We start from the raw sequence: 20,887 nt of genomic DNA, 5'->3' as shown, positions 1-20,887 counted from the left end.
GCACGACATATCATAGTGAAACTGGCAAAATACAAGGATAAAGAGAAAATTCTGAAAGCAGCAAGGGGTAAACGTGCCCTCACATATAAAGGGAGACCTATAAGACTCGTGACTGATCTCTCGTTTGAAACTTGGCAGGCCAGAAAGAATTGGCACGAGATTTTCAGGGTGCTAGACAGAAAAAATATGCAGCCAAGAATCCTTTATCCAGCAAGTCTGTCATTTAGAATAGAAGGAGAGATAAAGGTCTTCCCAAACAAACAAAAACTGAAGGAATTTGTCACCACTAAACCAGCCCTACAAGAGATCCTAAGGGGGACCCTGTGAGACAAAGTCCCAGAGACATCACTATAAGCATAAAACATACAGACATCACAATGACTCTAAACCCGTATCTTTCTATAATAACACTGAATGTAAATGGATTAAATGCGCCAACCAAAAGACATAGGGTATCAGAATGGATAAAAAAACAAGACCCATCTATTTGCTGTCTACAAGAGACTCATTTTAGACCTGAGGACACCTTTAGCTTGAGAGTGAGGGGATGGAGAACTATTTATCATGCGACTGGAAGCCAAAAGAAAGCTGGAGTAGCCATACTTATATCAGACAAACTAGACTTTAAATTAAAGGCTGTAACAAGAGATGAAGAAGGACATTATATAATAGTTACAGGGTCTATCCATCAGGAAGAGCTAACAATTATAAATGTCTATGCACCGAATACCAGAGCCCCCAAATATATAAAACAATTACTCATAAACATAAGCAACCTTATTGATAAGAATGTGGTAATTGCAGGGGACTTTAATACACCACTTACAGAAATGGATAGATCATCTAGACACACGGTCAATAAAGAAACAAGGGCCCAGAATGAGACATTGGATCAGATGGACTTGACAGATATATTTAGAACTCTGCATCCCAAAGCAACAGAATATACTTTCTTCTCGAGTGCACATGGAACATTCTCCAAGGTAGATCATATACTGGGTCACAAAACAGCCCTTCATAAGTTTACAAGAATTGAAATTATACCATGCTTACTTTCAGACCACAATGCTATGAAGCTTGAAATCAACCACAGAAAAAAGTCTGGAAAACCTCCAAAAGCATGGATATTAAAGAACACCCTACTAACGAATGACTGGGTCAACCAGGCAATTAGAGAAGAAATTAAAAAATATATGGAAACAAACGAAAATGAAAATACAACAATCCAAACGCTTTGGGACGCAGCAAAGGCAGTCCTGAGAGGAAAATACATTGCAATCCAGGCCTATCTCAAGAAACAAGAAAAATCCCAAATACAAAATCTAACAGCACACCGAAAGGAACTAGAAGCAGAACAGCAAAGGCAGCCTAAGCCCAACAGAAGAAGAGAAATAATAAAGATCAGAGCAGAAATAAATAATATAGAAACTAAAAAAACTGTAGAGCAGATCAACGAAACCAAGAGTTGGTTTTTTGAAAAAATAAACAAAATTGACAAACCTCTAGCCAGGCTTCTCAAAAAGAAAAGGGAGATGACCCAAATAGATAAAATCATGAATGAAAATGGAATTATTACAACCAATCCCTCAGAGATACAAACAATTATCAGGGAATACTATGAAAACTTATATGTCAACAAATTGGACAACCTGGAAGAAATGGACAAATTCCTGAACACCCACACACTTCCAAAACTCAATCAGGAGGAAATAGAAAGCTTGAACAGACCCATAACCAGCGAAGAAATTGAATCGGTTATCAAAAATCTCCCAACAAATAAGAGTCCAGGACCAGATGGCTTCCCAGGGGAGTTCTACCAGACCTTTAAAGCAGAGATAATACCTATCCTTCTCAAGCTATTCCAAGAAATAGAAAGGGAAGGAAAAGTTCCAGACTCATTCTATGAAGCCAGCATTACTTTGATTCCTAAACCAGACAGAGACCCAGTAAAAAAAGAGAACTACAGGCCAATATCCCTGATGAATATGGATGCAAAAATTCTCAATAAGATACTAGCAAATCGAATTCAACGGCATATAAAAAGAATTATTCACCATGATCAAGTGGGATTCATTCCTGGGATGCAGGGCTGGTTCAACATTCGCAAATCAATCAACGTGATACATCACATTAACAAAAAAAGAGAGAAGAACCATATGATCCTGTCAATCGATGCAGAAAAGGCCTTCGACAAAATCCAGCACCCTTTCTTAATAAAAACCCTTGAGAAAGTCGGGATAGAAGGAACATACTTAAAGATCATAAAAGCCATTTATGAAAAGCCCACAGCTAACATCATCCTCAACGGGGAAAAACTGAAAGCTTTTTCCCTGAGATCAGGAACACGACAAGGATGCCCACTCTCACCGCTGCTGTTTAACATAGTGCTGGAAGTTCTAGCATCAGCAATCAGACAACAAAAGGAAATCAAAGGCATCAAAATTGGCAAAGATGAAGTCAAGCTTTCGCTTTTTGCAGATGACATGATATTATACATGGAAAATCCGATAGACTCCACCAAAAGTCTGCTAGAACTGATACAGGAATTCAGCAAAGTTGCAGGATACAAAATCAATGTACAGAAATCAGTTGCATTCTTATACACTAACAATGAAGCAACAGAAAGACAAATAAAGAAACTGATCCCATTCACAATTGCACCAAGAAGCATAAAATACCTAGGAATAAATCTAACCAAAGATGTAAAGGATCTGTATGCTGAAAACTATAGAAAGCTTCTGAAGGAAATTGAAGAAGATTTAAAGAAATGGAAAGACATTCCCTGCTCATGGATTGGAAAAACAAATATTGTCAAAATGTCAATATTACCCAAAGCTATCTACACATTCAATGCAATCCCAATCAAAATTGCACCAGCATTCTTCTCGAAACTAGAACAAGCAATCCTAAAACTCATATGGAACCACAAAAGGCCCCGAATAGCCAAAGGAATTTTGAAGAAGAAGACCAAAGCAGGAGGCATCACAATCCCAGACTTTAGCCTCTACTACAAAGCTGTCATCATCAAGACAGCATGGTATTGGCACCAAAACAGACACATAGACCAATGGAATAGAATAGAAACCCCAGAACTAGACCCACAAACGTATGGCCAACTCATCTTTGACAAAGCAGGAAAGAACATCCAATGGAAAAAAGACAGCCTCTTTAACAAATGGTGCTGGGAGAACTGGACAGCAACATGCAGAAGGTTGAAACTAGACCACTTTCTCACACCATTCACAAAAATAAACTCAAAATGGATAAAGGACCTAAATGTGAGACAGGAAACCATCAAAACCTTAGAGGAGAAAGCAGGAAAAGACCTCTCTGACCTCAGCCGTAGCAATCTCTTACTCGACACATCCCCAAAGGCAAGGGAATTAAAAGCAAAAATGAATTACTGGGACCTTATGAAGATAAAAAGCTTCTGCACAGCAAAGGAAACAACCAACAAAACTAAAAGGCAACCAACGGAATGGGAAAAGATATTCGCAAATGACATATCGGACAAAGGGCTAGTATCCAAAATCTATAAAGAGCTCACCAAACTCCACACCCAAAAAACAAATAACCCAGTGAAGAAATGGGCAGAAAACATGAATAGACACTTCTCTAAAGAAGACATCTGGATGGCCAACAGGCACATGAAAAGATGTTCAGCGTCGCTTCTTATCAGGGAAATACAAATCAAAACCACACTCAGGTATCACCTCACGCCAGTCAGAGTGGCCAAAATGAACAAATCAGGAGACTATAGATGCTGGAGAGCATGTGGAGAAACGGGAACCCTCTTGCACTGTTGGTGGGAATGCAAATTGGTGCAGCCACTCTGGAAAGCAGTGTGGAGGTTCCTCAGAAAATTAAAAATAGACCTACCCTATGACCCAGCAATAGCACTGCTAGGAATTTATCCAAGGGATACAGGAGCACTGATGCATAGGGCCACTTGTACCCCAATGTTCATAGCAGCACTCTCAACAATAGCCAAATTATGGAAAGAGCCTAAATGTCCATCAACTGATGAATGGATAAAGAAATTGTGGTTTATATACACAATGGAATATTACGTGGCAATGAGAAAAAATGAAATATGGCCTTTTGTAGCAACGTGGATGGAACTGGAGAGTGTGATGCTAAGTGAAATAAGCCATACAGAGAAAGACAGATACCATATGGTTTCACTCTTATGTGGATCCTGAGAAACTTATCAGGAACCCATGGGGGAGGGGAAGGAAAAAAAAAAAAGAGGTTAGAATGGGAGAGAGCCAAAGCATAAGAGACTGTTAAAAAATGAGAACAAACTGAGGGTTGATGGGGGGTGGGAGGGAGGAGAGGGTGGGTGATGGGTATTGAGGAGGGCACCTTTTGGGATGAGCACTGGGTGTTGTATGGAAACCAATTTGTCAATAAATTTCAGAAAAAAAAAACTGCTAGAACTGATCCATGAATTCAGCAAAGTGGCAGGATATAAAATCAAAGCAACAGAAATCCGTTGCATTCCTATACACCAATAATGAAGTGACAGAAAGAAAAATGAAGGAATCAATCCCATTTACAATTGCACCAAAAACCATAACATACCAGGAATAAATCTAACAAAGAGGTGAAAAATCTATACACTGAAAACCATAGAAAGCTTATGAAAGAAATTGAAGAAGACACCAAAAAATGGAAAAAGATTCCATGCTCCTGGATAGGAAGAACAAATATTGTTAAAATGTCAATACTACCCAAAGCAATCTACATATTCAATGCAATCCCTATCAAAATAACACCAGCATTCTTCACAGAGCTAGAACAAACAATCCTAAAATTTGTATGGAACCAGAAAAGACCCCGAATAGCTAAAGCAGTCTTGAAAAAAAACAAAAAGCAGAAGGCATCACAATCCTGGACTTCAAGCTACACTACAAAGCTGTAATCATCAAGACAGTATGGTACTGTCAGACACTCAGATCAATGGAACAGAATAGAAAACCCAGAAATGGACCCACAAATGTATGGCCAACTAATCTTTGACAAAGCAGGAAAGAATATCCAATGGAATAAAGACAGTCTCTTCAGCAAGTGGTGCTGGGAAAAATGGACAGCGGCATGCAGAAGAATGAACCTGGACCAATTTCTTACAGCATACACAAAAATAAACTCAAAATGGATGAAACACCTCAATGTAAGACAGGAAGCCCTCAAAATCCTAGAAGAGAAAGCAGGCAAAAACCTCTTTGACTTTGGCCACAGCAACTTCTTACTCAACACGTCTCCACAGGCAAGGGAAACAAAAACAAAAATGAACTATTGGGACCTCAACAAAATAAAAAGCTTCTGCACAGTGAAGGAAACAATCAGCAAAACTAAAAGGCAACTTGACAGAATAGTAGAAAATATTTGCAAATGACATATCAGACAAAGGGTTAGTATACAAACTCTATAGAGAACTTATCAAACTCAACACCCAAAAATCAAACAATACAGTGAAGAAATGGGAAAAATACATGAATAGACACTTCTGCAAAGAAGACATCCAGATGGCCAACTGACACATGAAAAAATTCTCAACGTCACTCATCATCAGGGAAATACAAATCAAAACCACAATGAGATACCACCTCACACCTGTCAGAATGGCTAACATTAACAACTCAGGCAACAACAGATGTTGGTGAGGATGTGAAGAAAGAGGATCTCTTTTGCACTTCTGGTAGGAATACAAACTTGTGCAGCCACTCTGGAAAACAGTATGGAGGTTCTTTAAAAAATTAAAAATAGAAATACCTACAATCCAGCAATTGCACTACTAGGTATTTATCCAAGGGATACAGGTGTGCTGTTTTGAAGGGGCACGTGCACCCCAATGCTTATAGCAGCTCTATCAACAATAGCCAAAGAATGGGAAAAGCCCAAATGTCCATCAATGGATGAATGGAGAACGAAGATGTGGTATCTATATACAATGGAGTATTACTCAGCAATCAAAAAGAATGAAATCTTGCCATTTGCAACTACTGGATGGAGCTAAAAGGTATAATGCCAAGAGAAATTAGTCAGCCATAGAAAGACAAATATCATATGAATTCACTCATATGAGGACTTAAGATACAAAACAGATGAACATAAGGGAAGGGAAGCAAAAATTAATTAAAAAAACAGAGGGGGGACAAAACATAAGAGACTCTTAAATCCTGGAGGGATTGTGGGAGGGTGGATGGGCTAAATGGGCAAGAGGCATTAAGGAATCTACTTCTGAAATCATTGTTGCACTATATGATAACTAACTTGAATGGAAATTAAGAAAATAAATTAAAAATTTTTAAATGGTGTAAACACCACAATTAAAAGACAGAGATTCTCAAATTCAGATTAATGGTATCACCCAAGTATAGGCTGCATATAAAAAACATATAGTAAATAAAAGACACTAAAATCTAAGTACAAGCCTGGGATAAGTTCCCAATGAATTCTGCTGCACAATGTGGAACATAAAAAATTCACAGGGAACAGAAAGACAAACTGGGAATGTGAATTGAACACTGAAGAACAGTTGGGATGGGGAATTTTATCATGTTTATTTTACCATAAAAACATGGAAACAAATGATCACAGTACATTATTCATGAGAACAGCTACAGAAATGCCCTCAAGTTCCCCTTCTCTTCCTCCAGGCTTTAAGACTTTTCAAATACAGAGTGACCCGAGCTCCTCTAGGAGAGCCCAGAGGTGAGCACAGCTCCACATGAACCAGATTCATGAAGCCCATCCAGAAGCACAGAGATGCTCTACACCAGCCTGAGAAGGAGCATTTTCACAGGGACCACTCGGGTTATGAGTGAGGCTTGATGTGGTCAGGCTCAGCTACGGGCTCAGGAGACAGAGCTCTGGGGTCCCCACCTGACTTGGACCCTCCTGCTCTCCTTCCTCACTCTCTGCCCAGATGTTGTCTGTCAGGCCTGCCCACAGGCTCAGTCCCCACTGGACCCTGCACATGGCTCTGATCCTGAGCTCAGTCCAAGGGATGAGCTGGGGTGAGACCCCTGAGAACTAGCTGCCAAATCTCCTGAATCAGCAGACCCTATGGTCCCCTATAACACTCACCTATCCCCATTAGAGTGACCATGAGAATCCTGTCACTCCCACCTGCTCGGAGAGAGAGGAGCATACAATAATGTATAGAAGAGCCAGCAGGACCCAGGCCACGCCCCCACATAGCAAAAATGTAATGTGTATGATGTGAAATTGTATGTCCAGGTCTGAATTAGTAGAATTCCAAATTCATCCAAGCCACCAACTATGCTAGTGTAGATGTCCTCCCACCAAAACTCCCAGAGGTGTGGGTTGTAATAAATACAGGAATGGTAGAGATTGTAATAATAATAATAAAAAATTTTGGTGCACACGTGAACATTAATACTAGGGGCAACACCTATTCGCACCATGTCCCAATTGCGCTAACTTTAATGTGGAAACATCAGTCTGGATACCTAAATGGACAGAAAAAGGGGTGGCTATAAGATATCACATAGGTTTCCTAGACCATGACCCTCTGTAAATGCATTCCAGTTTACCCTGTGCTCTCTTTTGTAACAATAGGCCAGTCCAGGGCATTTCAATGCTGGAACACATACAGGAATTGTGCTGCCCTGCCTCCATGCATTTTGTAAGTAGCCTGATTGTGCTGGGCTGGGCTGGCAAGAGGTGGCAGCTGCCTGAGAAGTTGGCAAGTACTGTGGGGTGACCTGACCCGCAGGAGGGAAGCTCCTGGTCTGAGTCTCCTCCACCAGCAGGGGGCAACAGAGCTGCATCAGGAGGAGCAGGACAGAGGCTTGAGCTGCCCAGGTGGAGCCTCACAGGGACACTAGACCTGGGAGTCAGCAGGTGTCCAAGGTTCACTCATCAGAAGAAAATTGGGATGATGCATCCTATCTCCTCAGGCCGTAGGAACCATGTTCTGAGAGGGTCAGACACACAATGTCACCCAGTACACTGATGGATGTCCTGACACTATTAATGCTTCCCTTGGGAAATGCCAATGCCCTCACTGTCCACCAGTGTTCCTGGAGGCTGACTCCTCTGGGATGGACATGTCTAGAGACACCCCGAGCACTCGTCCTCAGCCTCTCCTTCTCCACTTCCAGAAAGACCTAGACCCGGGGCTGAAGTTCTTTTGCTCAGGAGCATCTCACGTCAATGATTCTGATTACTAATTTGGCCCTAATGTTCATTATGGTAACCATACTCACTTGTCATTTGTCATAAAGTGGATATATATATATATATATATATACACATATATATATATATGAAACACACTTTATACATATATATATACATACAGATGAGATATATAAATATATATACATATATAAATATACAAACAGCAGAAATATATAAATATATATACATACACATATTCCTAAGTATATTCATATATGTGTACATGCATAAATATATAATATTAAAGGATGTGTAACAGAAATTTGGTATCATACTGAAACACATACCTGGCACAGGAGTCAGAAGCTGAAGGAGGATGAAAGGTGCAGCCATTGCAATGTGTCACTGTCATATGTCAACAAGGTGACCCAGCAGATAAGCCTCAATGTCAGCTACAAAAAGGCTGATGCTTCGCCTCCAGTTTTCTGGGAAATTCACACAGGAATCACACCTGCGGTTCAGTAAAAGTGGAAACAAATGGCAAAATAAATTCTGAAAACATATCACTGCAGCCCTGAAATTTTTAACTTAGGAGAAAATATCACCTTGAAATTGAACTAGTTCAGATTCCTAGTCACCTTAGGTTCTCACTGCCCCTTCACCCTCAGACTAACAGAAATCTGCCCTGCAGACCCTAACTCTGCTGTCTCCAAACACATGCCTGGGACCTGTTCCTTCTTCCCATCCTGACAGCAGCTCCAATGTCACCTCCCCCGAGAGGCCTCTTCCAACCACTTCCAACCACACAGTATCTGCCTGTCATTTTGTCAGATCTCCGTCTGCACATTACCTACTACTGAACTTTTCCCCCAATCATTATTTGACTAATTGATTGACTTGTGGCAATTGATTTGTAATAATGAAAAACATACACATGATGATCAGACACAGGAACAAACAGGAGACTATTTTCTCCTCTGATAATAAGTTCTGGATCAGATGGTGTCTCTCCAGGTATTCACCAATTCCATGAGGTTCCAAATCTTCTCACTTTCTTTTCCACCGTCACTACTATGGAGGCCTTGCTTTTCATTCTTGTTGACGACAGACATCAGGATGGCTGCTGCAGCTCCAGCTATCATATCCTCTATGTTCAAGAGGAAAGGCACTCCATAAACCCAGTCTGTTTCTTTCCTTCATGAGAGGACATGTCTCAGGAAAGTATTCCAGACACTGACACTTCTGTGGGCAAGTGCTAGGCCACAGGGTCAGTCCTCTGAGGGACCTCAGAATAGCAATGGTCTGGCTATTGAATGAATATAGAAGTCATGACACAGGAAGAAGGTGGTAGAGACTGTCTGCTGTATCACCAAAACAAGTGTGTCCATTATGCTGCCCCACCTATAACATGGAAACTCTGAGGCAGGGACTAGGCTTTCTTCACACTGACTTCCAGGATGAAATGTCCACTAGACCAATGTGGGTCTGAGTGAATGTTGTTGGATAAAGTTCTTGTGTCTCTGTCCTTGGAGCTGGAGCCACCACCACCCTATTTTGCTGCACCACCTGCCTGCACCAGGAAGAGGCAGTCCCTGAGTCCTGGGTTCCCCAGGTGCCAAGTCCTGTAACCCCACATATGACCACCCACCCCCCTAGAGATATGTGCTATGAGTCCTCAAGGGGCCCCATCTTCTCCTCAATTGATCCTCTTCCTATTTTCATGGAGAACCTGATCCCCACCTGCCTGGTCTTGAGGCTGGAAGTATCCACAAAGAGAAGAGCAAGTCCTCCCCTGGGGTCAGCAGTCCATGGATCAGGGAATCAGGATCTGAGCAGTGGGTTCTGAATCTCCACCTGGACAAAGGACTTCCCTCCACCTCCACAACCAGTGTGGGGCGGCCAAAAAGGGACAACAGAGATCACCAGGCAAAGCCGCTTGGGCAAGAGGGGAGCCCGGCATCAGGGATTCTAAGATGCAGGGGCGTTAGTCACCATGACCTGACACCTGAGGGAAAAGGTGTAGGTTTTCTGCTATATCACCTTTAACACGGCTGTAAATTCTGATTCAGTGTCTCTCAGATCTGTCTCCCTCCTAGGGTCTCCCAAGAGCAAAGACAGGACAGAACACGGTGTTGAAAAGTCAGATTCAACCATGAGACCAGAGAGTGAAGAAGCACAGTACCCTGGGCTGAGGGTGGGTCTCCAAGGGGTTTCCCCTGTCCTCTCCTTGTCTCTTGGGACTGAGCCTCTCTCTGAAACCACACAGCCCCTCAGCAGCAGCCTCCGAGCCACAGCTGATTTGCATGAACAGCAGGTGTCTCCAGCAAGGGGATAAGTCAGGCTGGGGAGGAACCCTACCCAGCCTCAGGACCTCGGGAGCAGAATCAGGGCACCTCCACCATGGCCTGGACCCCTCTCATCCTCAGCCTCCTCACTTACTGCACAGGTGCTGAGCCCTGGTTCATACCTACCCTAGCAGCAAGGTTCTGAGGCGAACCTGATTCAGAAGAGGGCTGCCTGTGGGGGGTAGGATGCTAATGAAAAGTCTGGAGGGGTGAAATCTTCCCTCTGTGCTCACTCACTCTGTGTGAGTCCTGAGTGGCTGTCTCTACCCAGAGAATAATGATGGTGGCCTCTTTTGTTTAAAAACTCCATCTGCCAGCCAGGTCCATGGGTCCAAAGGGCTGAGAAAGGGGGGGGGGGCAGAGAATCCATGGAGATCAGCCAGGCAGGTGGGAGTGTCCTCTGAATGAAACCGAAGCTAGAAACCCACCTCTCCTTTTCTCTCTTGCAGGTTCCATAGCCTCCTATGTGCTGACTCAGCCCCCCTCAGTGTCGGTGAGCCTGGGACAGACGGCCAGGATCACCTGTGGAGGAAACAACATTGAAAGCAAAAGTGTTCACTGGTACCAGCAGAAGTCAGGCCAAACCCCTGTGCTGATTATCTATAATGATAGCAACCGGCCCTCAGGAATCCCCGACCGATTCTCAGGCACCAACTCGGGGAACACGGCCACCCTGACCATCAGTGGGGCCCGGGCCGAGGACGAGGCTGACTATTACTGTCAGGTGTGGGACAGCAGTAGTGATGCTCACAGTGACACAGGCAGATGGGGAAGTGAGACACAAACTCCTTTCCAGTCTGTGTTACATCTCCTCCAGGCCCAGGATGTCTATGGACCGTGAGCAGGCCCGGTCCAGATCCCCAGATCTAAGGTCCTCAAGTACTGGTCCTACCTAGCTCTCCAGGCATCTCTGCACAGGGAGAATCAGGAGTGGATTTAGGGCTGACAGAACTAGGCTTCCCTGCTTGTCTGGGCCTGGGTGTTAACTGCGGACAGAGAGCCTGAGTGACTGTGATCACAGACCCAGGGAAAATTAGGGGATCTCCTGAATCCATACATTCTCACCCTAGTTGTGTAGTAGAAACTCTCCCCCCTTGATACTCGTCATGGATCATCCCATCCAGTGCCCCCTCTTTACCTGACGACTCACTCCCAGGATGAGGCAGGAGGGGCCATGGTGCATTCTCCACCACCAGAGCAGTGCAGTCAATATGCTACTGGGAACTCGATCATCCCATGGGGCTGGTGAAAAAGGCTAGTCTTACCTATGTTTCCCACATCACTACAGGGTCTAGAATCTGAGTCAAGCTCGTTGACCAAGGCAGGACAGTTAAGCCCCAAGACCCAGGTGGCCAGAAAGGACATGGGGAGACCAGCAGAGGAAGTGAAATTTTCCATGGTGGTTTACAGGAGAGCCTGTGAAACTGGGTGAGCACCCTGTCCCCCAAGGGGGCAGCCTAGGGGCGCTTCACCAGATGCAGCTGCAGCTGCAGCAGGTTGGGGTGGGGCTCAGGCATCTGCATGCGGAAAAGCTCCCAGGGGGTCTGTGGTGCTGATCCTCCCAGGACCACACTCTGCGTGGCCTCACTTCTGCTCCCCCGCTGCTCCCAGCATGGGTGAGAGGCCCACAGGGAGGCACAGTGTGAGGCACAGATGTCCTGCTCTCTCCCATCCAGGGCCTGTGGGGATGGGGCCCTGCATCCCTGCTTGTCCATTTGCTCCCTCCCATCAGGGCTGGAACCAATCTGTCCTAACTCAGCCTCCCCAAGTATCTGGGGTCACCCAGACAGTCACCATCTCCCTGAGGTAGCAGGTAGCAGGGACACTGGGGATGTAATTGTGTCTCCTGCTACTAACAGTTCCTGGCACAGCCCCACATGGCCAAGGGTGGAGTCAGGAATCACACCTCGGGAGACCCCAGGCTCCAACTCTGGCAGCCTGACCTCTCTGAACATGTCTAGGCTTCAGAGCAAGTCTAACGCTGTCATAACCCCCAGCTCTGGAGCCCTGAAGGAGCCCAGGCCTCAAGCCATCAAAGATCTTCATGCCTTCTAATAAACCCCTTTCTGCCACCCCATACATACTCCACCTGGTTTCCTGCCCCCCATCGCTCGCTGCACAAGATGCTTGGGTATCCATGCTTAGCTGTTACCAGCAAATCATGCTTCCCTCTCAATTCAAAGTACTTCCTCAGGGTGTCCAGCCAGGCCCAAGGACTGAGTGACAGTCCTGTGCTGAATATTCCCTCAGGACCCTGCATACTCCCCGTTGCAACACTCTTTACACCAAGACTAGGATCTAATTAATACTCCTCCTCATACTTAGTTCAGTCCTGTGAGGGAAGATGGTGCTGGAAATCGGGCCCTGACACGCTGACTGAATATACATTGTGCATGCAGATAACTCCCACTGGACACTGCAGAACGTTCTTTGGGACCAGACAGGCACTCAGACCCGGGGCCTCCTCCTGCTAGTCACTTCCATGTGCCCAGGTAAAGTATGCAGCTCCATTCAGGCAGGAGCAGGGTCAGCCCCACCCAGCCTTCCTCCAGCCCCTACAGCAGGGAAGGAGCCCACCTCTGTGTGTGCTTAGAGACTGTGTCCTGACCCATCACCTGGACCCCACATGCTTTCTCCTCCCCTCTCTCCTCAGTGAGCACATGACTATAAGGGGGAAGTAAGGCACATGACTATAACCATGACGCTCATGTTTAGACTCAGAGGTTATGGTTGATGTTGGCTCATTCCTCCAGCAGTGTTGAGCCCCCGCTATGTGCCCAGTTCTATGCCAAGCACTAGTCAGAGGCTGTCAGCGACAGAGTCTGGGGTCCAGAAAACCACACGCAAGAGGAGAAAATAGGTCTTAGTCTATACACATTCCGTGTACAAGACACAAAGGAGAAATTACCGGAGTTCTGACATGCTGCTCTCTGGGACGGCACAGAGGTGCCCATATGGAGGATCATGATGTCATCCACGCAATGGGGACCTGAACTATCCCTGCCTCTCAGGCTCCTGGGAATGAGAAACATCATAATGTGTGGGCCAGGGGGCTGAGTATAGGCACCTGTCAGCTCCTTGTAAAATATTCACCATGAGTGATCTTCAGGTTGGGAGAATGAACAGTACTCAGTCTGGAGCTCAGTCAGTGTAGCATTCAGGACTTGTCCCTGCTCCCAGGCTCCTCCCCAGGTGTGCCCTGCACTCAGCTCCATGTGGTCCCGACCCCAGGACCCAGCTTCCACAGACACCGAGGAATGGACAGAAGGGGGTCTGGCACCAAGAGTCTGCAGAATACGGAATCTCAGCCTTGCCTGGCTCACTCCATGGTCCTATAAACTTCAGGCCTCCCTGCCCCATGGGAGGAGATGCCCCTTCTGAACTGATGCTGGGCAGAGAAGAGAGGGCTCAGAGGCCAGCAGAAGCTGAGCTAGTGGTGACCACTGCAGGTCACAGCCATGGCAGAGCCCTCCATGGAGCTCCCGAAGTTGTATAGGATTTCCTTTGGCCTAGGAGAGCAGGTTGTGGGGCTGAGGGTGTGGGCTTGGAGTAAGAACACTCCTCTCTGTTCCTCTGGATTCTCTGTCTTCTGACAACCTCAGCTGCCTCCTCGGGTGGCCAGAGCAGGCTCGTCTGATTTTAGACCTAGGCAGGCAATGCCTTTGTAGAGTAACAGGGCCGGGGGACCCTGCCCCATCTGTGGAGTCTCAGGAGGCACAGCTCTGGGACATCTTCTTCATGGCCTAGACCCCTCTCCTTCTCTTCACTCTCTGAACAGGTATTGTCCCAGCCTCAGCCCACACACTTGGCCTCCATAGGACCGGAGCTGGGTCTGCCCCAAACTCTGAGTCAGCTCAGAAAACCTTAGAGGGAATGGACCTTACTTCCTTCAGCCCCCTCTCCTCTCCTCTCATACAGGCTCTGTGCCTCTTACAACCCGAGCCAGACCCTGCCCGTGTCAGTAGCCCTGGCCAGATCCAGGACCCCCTGCTCTCTAGATAAGCTCATGCATGAATCTGCATCTTGGAACCAGCAGAAGCCAAGCCAGGACCCCAAGCCAGATATATATAAAGACAGTGAAGGACCCTTAGGAATCCCTGACTAATTCTGAGGATCCTACTTGGGGACATGGCCACCCTGAGAATCAGACAAACCCTGTGTCAAGACAAGGCTGACCATTTCTGTGCCATTTCCCATGACAGGGGACAACTGGTAGTAATTCGTTGTGACACAGATAAATGAGGAAGTGAGACACAAACCTGCCATCCCTGGCCTGGCATTTACTCGCATTGGCTCTCTGGGCAGGTGTAGGTCAGGCCTTAGGGTCAGGAGCCTTCCCTGGTCCTGGCCCAGCCCCTGCACAGTGGGAGACTCCAGCAGGTTCTCTGTCCTCAGTATCTGTGTATCATACCGAACAGTAGAGAGCTATACTGACTTGTGGGGACTGTACTGACATATTATACTATATAATGAGGCTTTAGGGTGTCATCATACATTACATGGGCCCCAGATGTAATCACATGTCACAAAAGAGAGGACACAGTTGTCTCAGACAGCACAGTCCTGCGGAAATTCCTCTTCCCTTGGGTACAGCCAGCCTGGATGGGCCCCAGGGGCTGTGCCTCCCCTGATTTCCTGGATGAGGTGTCCCCACATCCTGAAGGACTGTCTGAGGCTTTGTGAAGAGGGAACCAGGCCTCTACTGCCCCAGGCTCTTCCCTCCTTCGGTTTTACAGAAACTGTGGAAGAAATGCAGATACCCACTTAGGTCCCATGTGGGGACTCTCTCCTGGCCCCACTGTCCTCCCACTGCCCCAAATACCATCACCTGCACCAGGCAGGTCTAACCCTTAGCTCAGGTGGGACCCACAGGCCTCACACCACCCCTGTGCTGACCCTGCAGGGTCCACATCTGCAATTGGACATCAGCTGTCATTCCGGGATAAAGATCTTTTCCAAGACGTCAATAAAGTTGTATCATGCACTGAATTTCTCTTCAAGATTCTTTGGCTTGTGGTTTTGAAATTGACTTTTAGAGCAATTGCATGAAGTCAAAATGACAGATGATGAATTTATTAAGAAGGAAGAGCAGGGGCACCAGGGTGACTCAGCCCGTTAAGCGTCTGACTCTTGATTTTGGCTAATGTCATGATCTTGCAGTTTGTGAGTTCAAACCATGCATGGGGCTCCACGCTGATGGTGGGGAGCCTGCATGGATTTCTCTCTCCCTGTCTCTCTGCCCCTCCCCTGCTCATTCTCTCTCTCTCCCTCTCTCAAAATAAATAAACTTAAAAAAATTTTTAAAGAAGGAAAAACAGAAGCTTCCCCTATTCCCACTCCTTTCTAAATCACAGCGATACCTCCATGGGGATGGGGAGACACAGGACAGAGAATCATTGTGTCCTATAAAAGCATGGTAAGTATACTTGCATTATTCCATCTGCGACTTGCTTATGGACCTGGAAAACTAGAAAGACAATTTTTTGTGGGAATTCCTAAGACTAAAATAATATTTCCAGGAATTTTTCAGGTTAAAGGATCCTGAAAAGGTCACTCTAGACGATTATAATCTGGAGATTCTCACCATAGGATTTCTCATCAACAGGACAAAGAAATCGCTAGCACCTTAGGGAGGTTCTTAGGTTCCCTAGTCCCATGGCCAAGTGCAACAGCATCCCCCACAGATGCCTGACAGACTGAGAGGACCAAGCTGTCTTCTTCAGGACCCAGAACATTCTGGCTGAGGTCGACCCTCATCCCCTCTCAGCCTGGGTGGCCTTCCTCACCTGGTGCAGGTGACTATTGCTGCCTTGCACCTGCCAGCCTCCACTCTTCTCTCTGCCTCTTCAGGGACTGGGGATCGGTGGTCCTCTCCTGGCCTCCCCTCCCTGTCAGGTGCACCCCTCGCTCATGTCCCTGCTCATGCCATCCAGTCTGTGGGTGTTGGGGAAAGCAGTGACAGGTCATCCACATGGGACCTCAGACAGGGGGCCAGGAACACATACACATGAAGCACCTTAATCCCTGTGGCTACAGTTGATAAGGGGTTGGGGGGAGGAAAGGACTAGTAACCACTCCTCTGAATGGCCTCAGCCCCTGGGTGACTTAAGGAGAACCCAGGGCTGGTCTGAACCCACCCATGTCAAACTTGTGCCCGCCCCAGCAGTTTCCTCCTGGAGGCCCCTCCAGTGCCCAGCAGCTGCCAAGAGATCCTGACTTTTTTTTTTATGTTTTTTAAATTTATTTTTGAGACAGAGACAGAGCATGAGCAGGGGAGGGGCAGAGAGAAAGAGGGAGACACAGAATCCGAAGCAGGCTCCAGGCTCTGAGCTGTCAGCACAGAGCCTGATGCTGGCCTCAAACTCACGGACTGTGAGATCATGACATGAGCTGAAGTCGGGCCTAACCGACTGAGCCACCCAGGTGCCCCAAGAGATCCTGACTTATTACCTAGAAACTGCCTCTTACCACACCTGACCACACTTTCTGTGCCCAGAATGCTCACCTTAGGAGAAAAGTCCACACAGGCCCTGAACTGGGTTGGAATCCCAGGTCCCTCAGGTTTTTCTTGTTCTTTCAGATCCTTTATACCTTTCCCCAAGGACACTACTGTGCTCTTCCCGTACACATCTCACTGCTTGTTTCTTCTTTCTGTACATCTCTAGAGCAGCTCCAGAATAACTCCTTCAGAAGGAACTGTGTGTTTTGTTCATGCAAAATTCCCAGGATGTAATGTGTGCCAGAATAATATGGGTCTGAATAAATGTCTGCTCTGTGGACGCTGTCCTGTCTCTGTCTTTGAAGCATTAGTCCCCAGTCACCTTTCGCCCCACACACATCAGGCTTGAATCCATACTTGGCACCAATAATAATGATTCCCTGAAGCCTGTGTCCCACAGTGCTAAGCTGTGACACCACATGCATGACCTCCCACCACCTTAGAGACAGGTACAGGGATGTCTCAGTGAAACCTGTGCCCTCTTCCACAAAATGAGCCTGTTCGTGTTTTCATGAATAATCTGGGCACCTCATGCCAGGACATGAGGCAGGCAGGAGCCATGCATAGAAAAGTCATTCCTCCCTGGGGCAGCAGTCCATGGAGCAAGACTCAGCATCTGAGCTGTAGGTTAAGAATCTCCACTTTACAAGGGAGGCCCTAGCACCTCTAGCAGCCAGTGTGGAGTGGCCACCAGGGGGCAACAGAGATCACCTGCCAAAGCCACCTGCAGATGGGAGAGTCTGGCCATTACGGCTTTTAACAGACAAGGGGGGTTAGCAACCCAGACCTGAGACCTTCAGGTTATTTGTCATTGGCCTACAGTGTCATCCTTCACTCTCAAGTACACATTCATCAGGGTGTATGTGTGTTGGGTCCTGCTCATGGAGACATCACCTATTCCTCTAATACAGGTAGAGGCACTTTGCCCACCACCAACACATACCCCAGCACACTTTAACGGACCTAAAGCACTTTGACTGTCCACAAACACTGGACCTCCCTGTGATCACACATTTCCCCTTCCCTTCCCTGAGCTGTCAGACACAGCTCCTCCTCCTTCCTGGAAGTTCCTCCTACCTGCACCCTCACCTGTGCCTCCACTTATGTCCCTCAAGAAAGGGAGAGGGGACTGGAATATTCTGTTCTTCCCTTTCACAGTGCCCGCAACACAGCAATTTTTATGATAATATTTTTTCAACTTCACTTATACATTAAGATGTTTATTACATATTTTCCCCAACAACTGAAGACAACATAATTATGACAGAGTTGGCTTGAGGAGTCAGTAAACTTTGAAGCCCCCTCTCATTCTCTTATATGGCAATATTTCTTTCTTCACCTGATCTGTGTAGGGTCCAGCCTGAAGATGAAGCTGACTATTACTGTCAGTCAAGAGACAGCAGTGGTGATGCTCACAGTAACACAGGCAGAGGGGGAAGTGAGACACAAACTACTTCCCCATCTATGTCACACTCTCCTTCAGCCTCAGGAGGAATGTGGACAAAGAATTCAGTAGGTCTGGCCCAGGTCTCCAGATCTGAGATGCCCAGACCTCTCTTCCAACCCAACTGCCCAGGCAGGCTCTGCACCCTGTAGGTGAGGAGTGCATGTGCAGGAGGCAGGATGAGGCTGTCCGGTTTTCCTGGCTAGGGTATTTGTTGGGGATGGAAGACCAGGTTGGAAGGACACACAGAGAGACATCCATAGACACATGACAAGCTCGAGGTGACAAGGGGAAGTCTCAGCTTTCAGTTGAAGAATCAGTGCTGTGTCTCTGGATGGAAGCATTTCTTCTTTAGCACCAAGACCTCTAGGGCAGTGAGTGTAGGATCATGGGAACAGGGAAGCAGTAGCTTGGCAGCAGGTCTCCAGGTTTATCAGTGGGGAAATGCTCCCAATTACAGTCCCTGATTCCTGGACGCATGAATGCCAGCTATGGGAGAAACAGTGCCACATAGTGCACATGTGTTTAGAGCAAAGAACATGTCCTGGAAGGGGTTGCCGTGTGGCTGCCAGAGCAACTGAGTCTTCAAGAGGCTGCTAGTCTGTTCATTCGAGCCGGATGCTTCAGAATGTTGAAGAACATGGCCTGATCAGCGAATTCATGGGCACGAGCGTGTTGCACCGCTTCATTTGATGTTAAATGAGTGCCTTGGGAAAAAGCTGCATGTGGAATATGACAACAGTTGCTTAAGCATTCCGTGAGTCCATGGAGAATCATCTGGACAGAAAATGGCAGGCAAAGAAAGCAAGTCCCTATCTGGGGCTGTAGTACTAACATTGTTAACTATCGGGTTGGCCACACATCATAAAGAAACCTCTGTGAACCAGCCCTAAGTGTTCTTCTCTATGTCACCACTCATAATATGGCCCCACAAGACCATAGTTGTAGGCAATAGAGAAAAGACAATGCAGCAAGTTTGGGGTCATGGGCACTGGGGCCATTTTCTCATGCAACTCACCTGTGACTTGAGGACCTAGTGAAGCCTGATCTCCTATTAGCCTCTTCCAGTTAATGGAAGAGATGGAGAGCTCTTGAGAATGCCCAAGTCATGGCATGACTGGTCAGATAACACCCAGTCCATTCAGGCAATTCGGGTCATGGGGTAATAAAGAGCATACAGTCTGTATAAGGCTCAGTATCAACCTAAAGTGTTTTCCAAATGAAGCTTTCTGTTTATACAGATGAAATGGAAATTGGTAGGCTGCTCATCTATTTCAGTTCTAGGAACACCATGATCAACTGGCCGACATCAATGAACTCGGTCAAATAATTCTGGTTACTAATTTGATTCTGCTGCTCATTGTGGCAACCACCCCCACCTCATCACTGGTGATAAAATGGACCATTGTGTCTCCTGCCCAACCAAGGATCCCATCAAGTACAATCTAGTATCCAATTCAGGGTTCGGAGCCTCTAGAAAAAAACATATGTATATAAACACACACACCTACATACAAAGAGACAGCAGAGACATTTAGTATATATTTGCTCACACATTCATGATATTCCTATATGTGCACGTGCATAAATCTATAATATTAAGGGATGCATTGCAGCCTCACAGGAATTTGATGTCATGCTAAATACATGCACCTGGCACAGGAGTCAGAAACTGAAGGGAGATGAAAGGTACAGCCACTGCAATGTGGTCACTGTCATATGCTAAGGAGATGACCCAGCAGTTAAGCCTCAGTGACTGGCAGCTACAAAAAGCCTGTTGCTTCCCCTTCAGTTTGCTCAGGAATTCACATAGGAATCACTCCTGTGAGTCACCAAAAAGAGAAACAAACAGCAAAATGAATTCTGGCAACACATCACTCAAGCCCTGAAAAGTTTAACTTATAAGAAAATATTACCTTGAAACTGAATGAGTTTTAAATCACAGACACCTTAGATTCTTACACCTCCTTCCCCCTCAGACAAACAGGAATGTTCCCCGCAGGGACTGACCCCATTGTCCCCAAACACACGCCTGCCACATGTTCCTTCTTCCCATCCTGACAGCAGCTCCAAGGTCACTTCTGCAGAGAGGACCATTCGAACCTCTCTCCACACAGCACCTCCCTGTCATTTCTTCTGATCTCCATCTTAATGGCCTACTACTGAATGGTTTTCTCCCTGCCATTATTTTATTAATTCACTGATTGGTGGTAATCATTTCCCTACTGGTCAATAACATTTTCATGTAAAACATACACAAGATAATCAGAGGCAGGAACAGACAAATCCCCTCCCAACAAAGTCTGGAGTCAGATGGCTCTTCTCCAGACACTCACCAATTCCAAGAATTCCCAACTATGTTCATTTTTTGTCCCAACAGCCCAGCTACGGAGCTTTGCTTTTCTTTCTTGCTGACAATAGACAGGTGCCTGCTGCAGCTCCAGCTGT

At 46.3% G+C, this 20,887-nt stretch overlaps 2 protein-coding genes and 2 gene segments (V, D, J or C); all 4 read left to right on the top strand.

Annotated features, from left to right (window-relative positions):
• The window catches only part of LOC122470399 (immunoglobulin lambda-1 light chain-like), a 214,345-nt gene that overhangs the window by 75,774 nt on the left and 117,684 nt on the right, over positions 1–20,887 (top strand). Inside the window, exons 1-2 of one of the 5 annotated variants that reach the window (XM_043557927.1) lie at positions 10,463–10,597; positions 10,946–11,243. The exons of the other annotated variants lie outside the window; for them this stretch is intronic. Of the exons in view, the coding sequence (XP_043413862.1) occupies positions 10,552–10,597; positions 10,946–11,243 (344 nt within the window). The 5' untranslated portion in view covers positions 10,463–10,551. Of the gene's footprint in view, positions 1–10,462; positions 10,598–10,945; positions 11,244–20,887 lie in introns of those variants that run through there. 5 annotated transcript variants of the gene reach the window in all.
• LOC122470398 (immunoglobulin lambda-1 light chain-like) overlaps positions 1–20,887 on the top strand; it is a 336,020-nt gene that overhangs the window by 202,084 nt on the left and 113,049 nt on the right. The window lies entirely within an intron of this gene.
• LOC122470393 overlaps positions 1–20,887 on the top strand; it is a 644,196-nt gene that overhangs the window by 524,814 nt on the left and 98,495 nt on the right.
• Positions 1–20,887, top strand: part of LOC122470388 — a 901,179-nt gene that overhangs the window by 799,546 nt on the left and 80,746 nt on the right.

This window comes from Prionailurus bengalensis, chromosome D3, assembly GCF_016509475.1.
Source record: "Prionailurus bengalensis isolate Pbe53 chromosome D3, Fcat_Pben_1.1_paternal_pri, whole genome shotgun sequence".
In the NCBI taxonomy this organism is placed as follows: Eukaryota; Metazoa; Chordata; class Mammalia; order Carnivora; family Felidae; genus Prionailurus; species Prionailurus bengalensis.
This window is presented reverse-complemented; position numbering and strand designations above follow the sequence as displayed.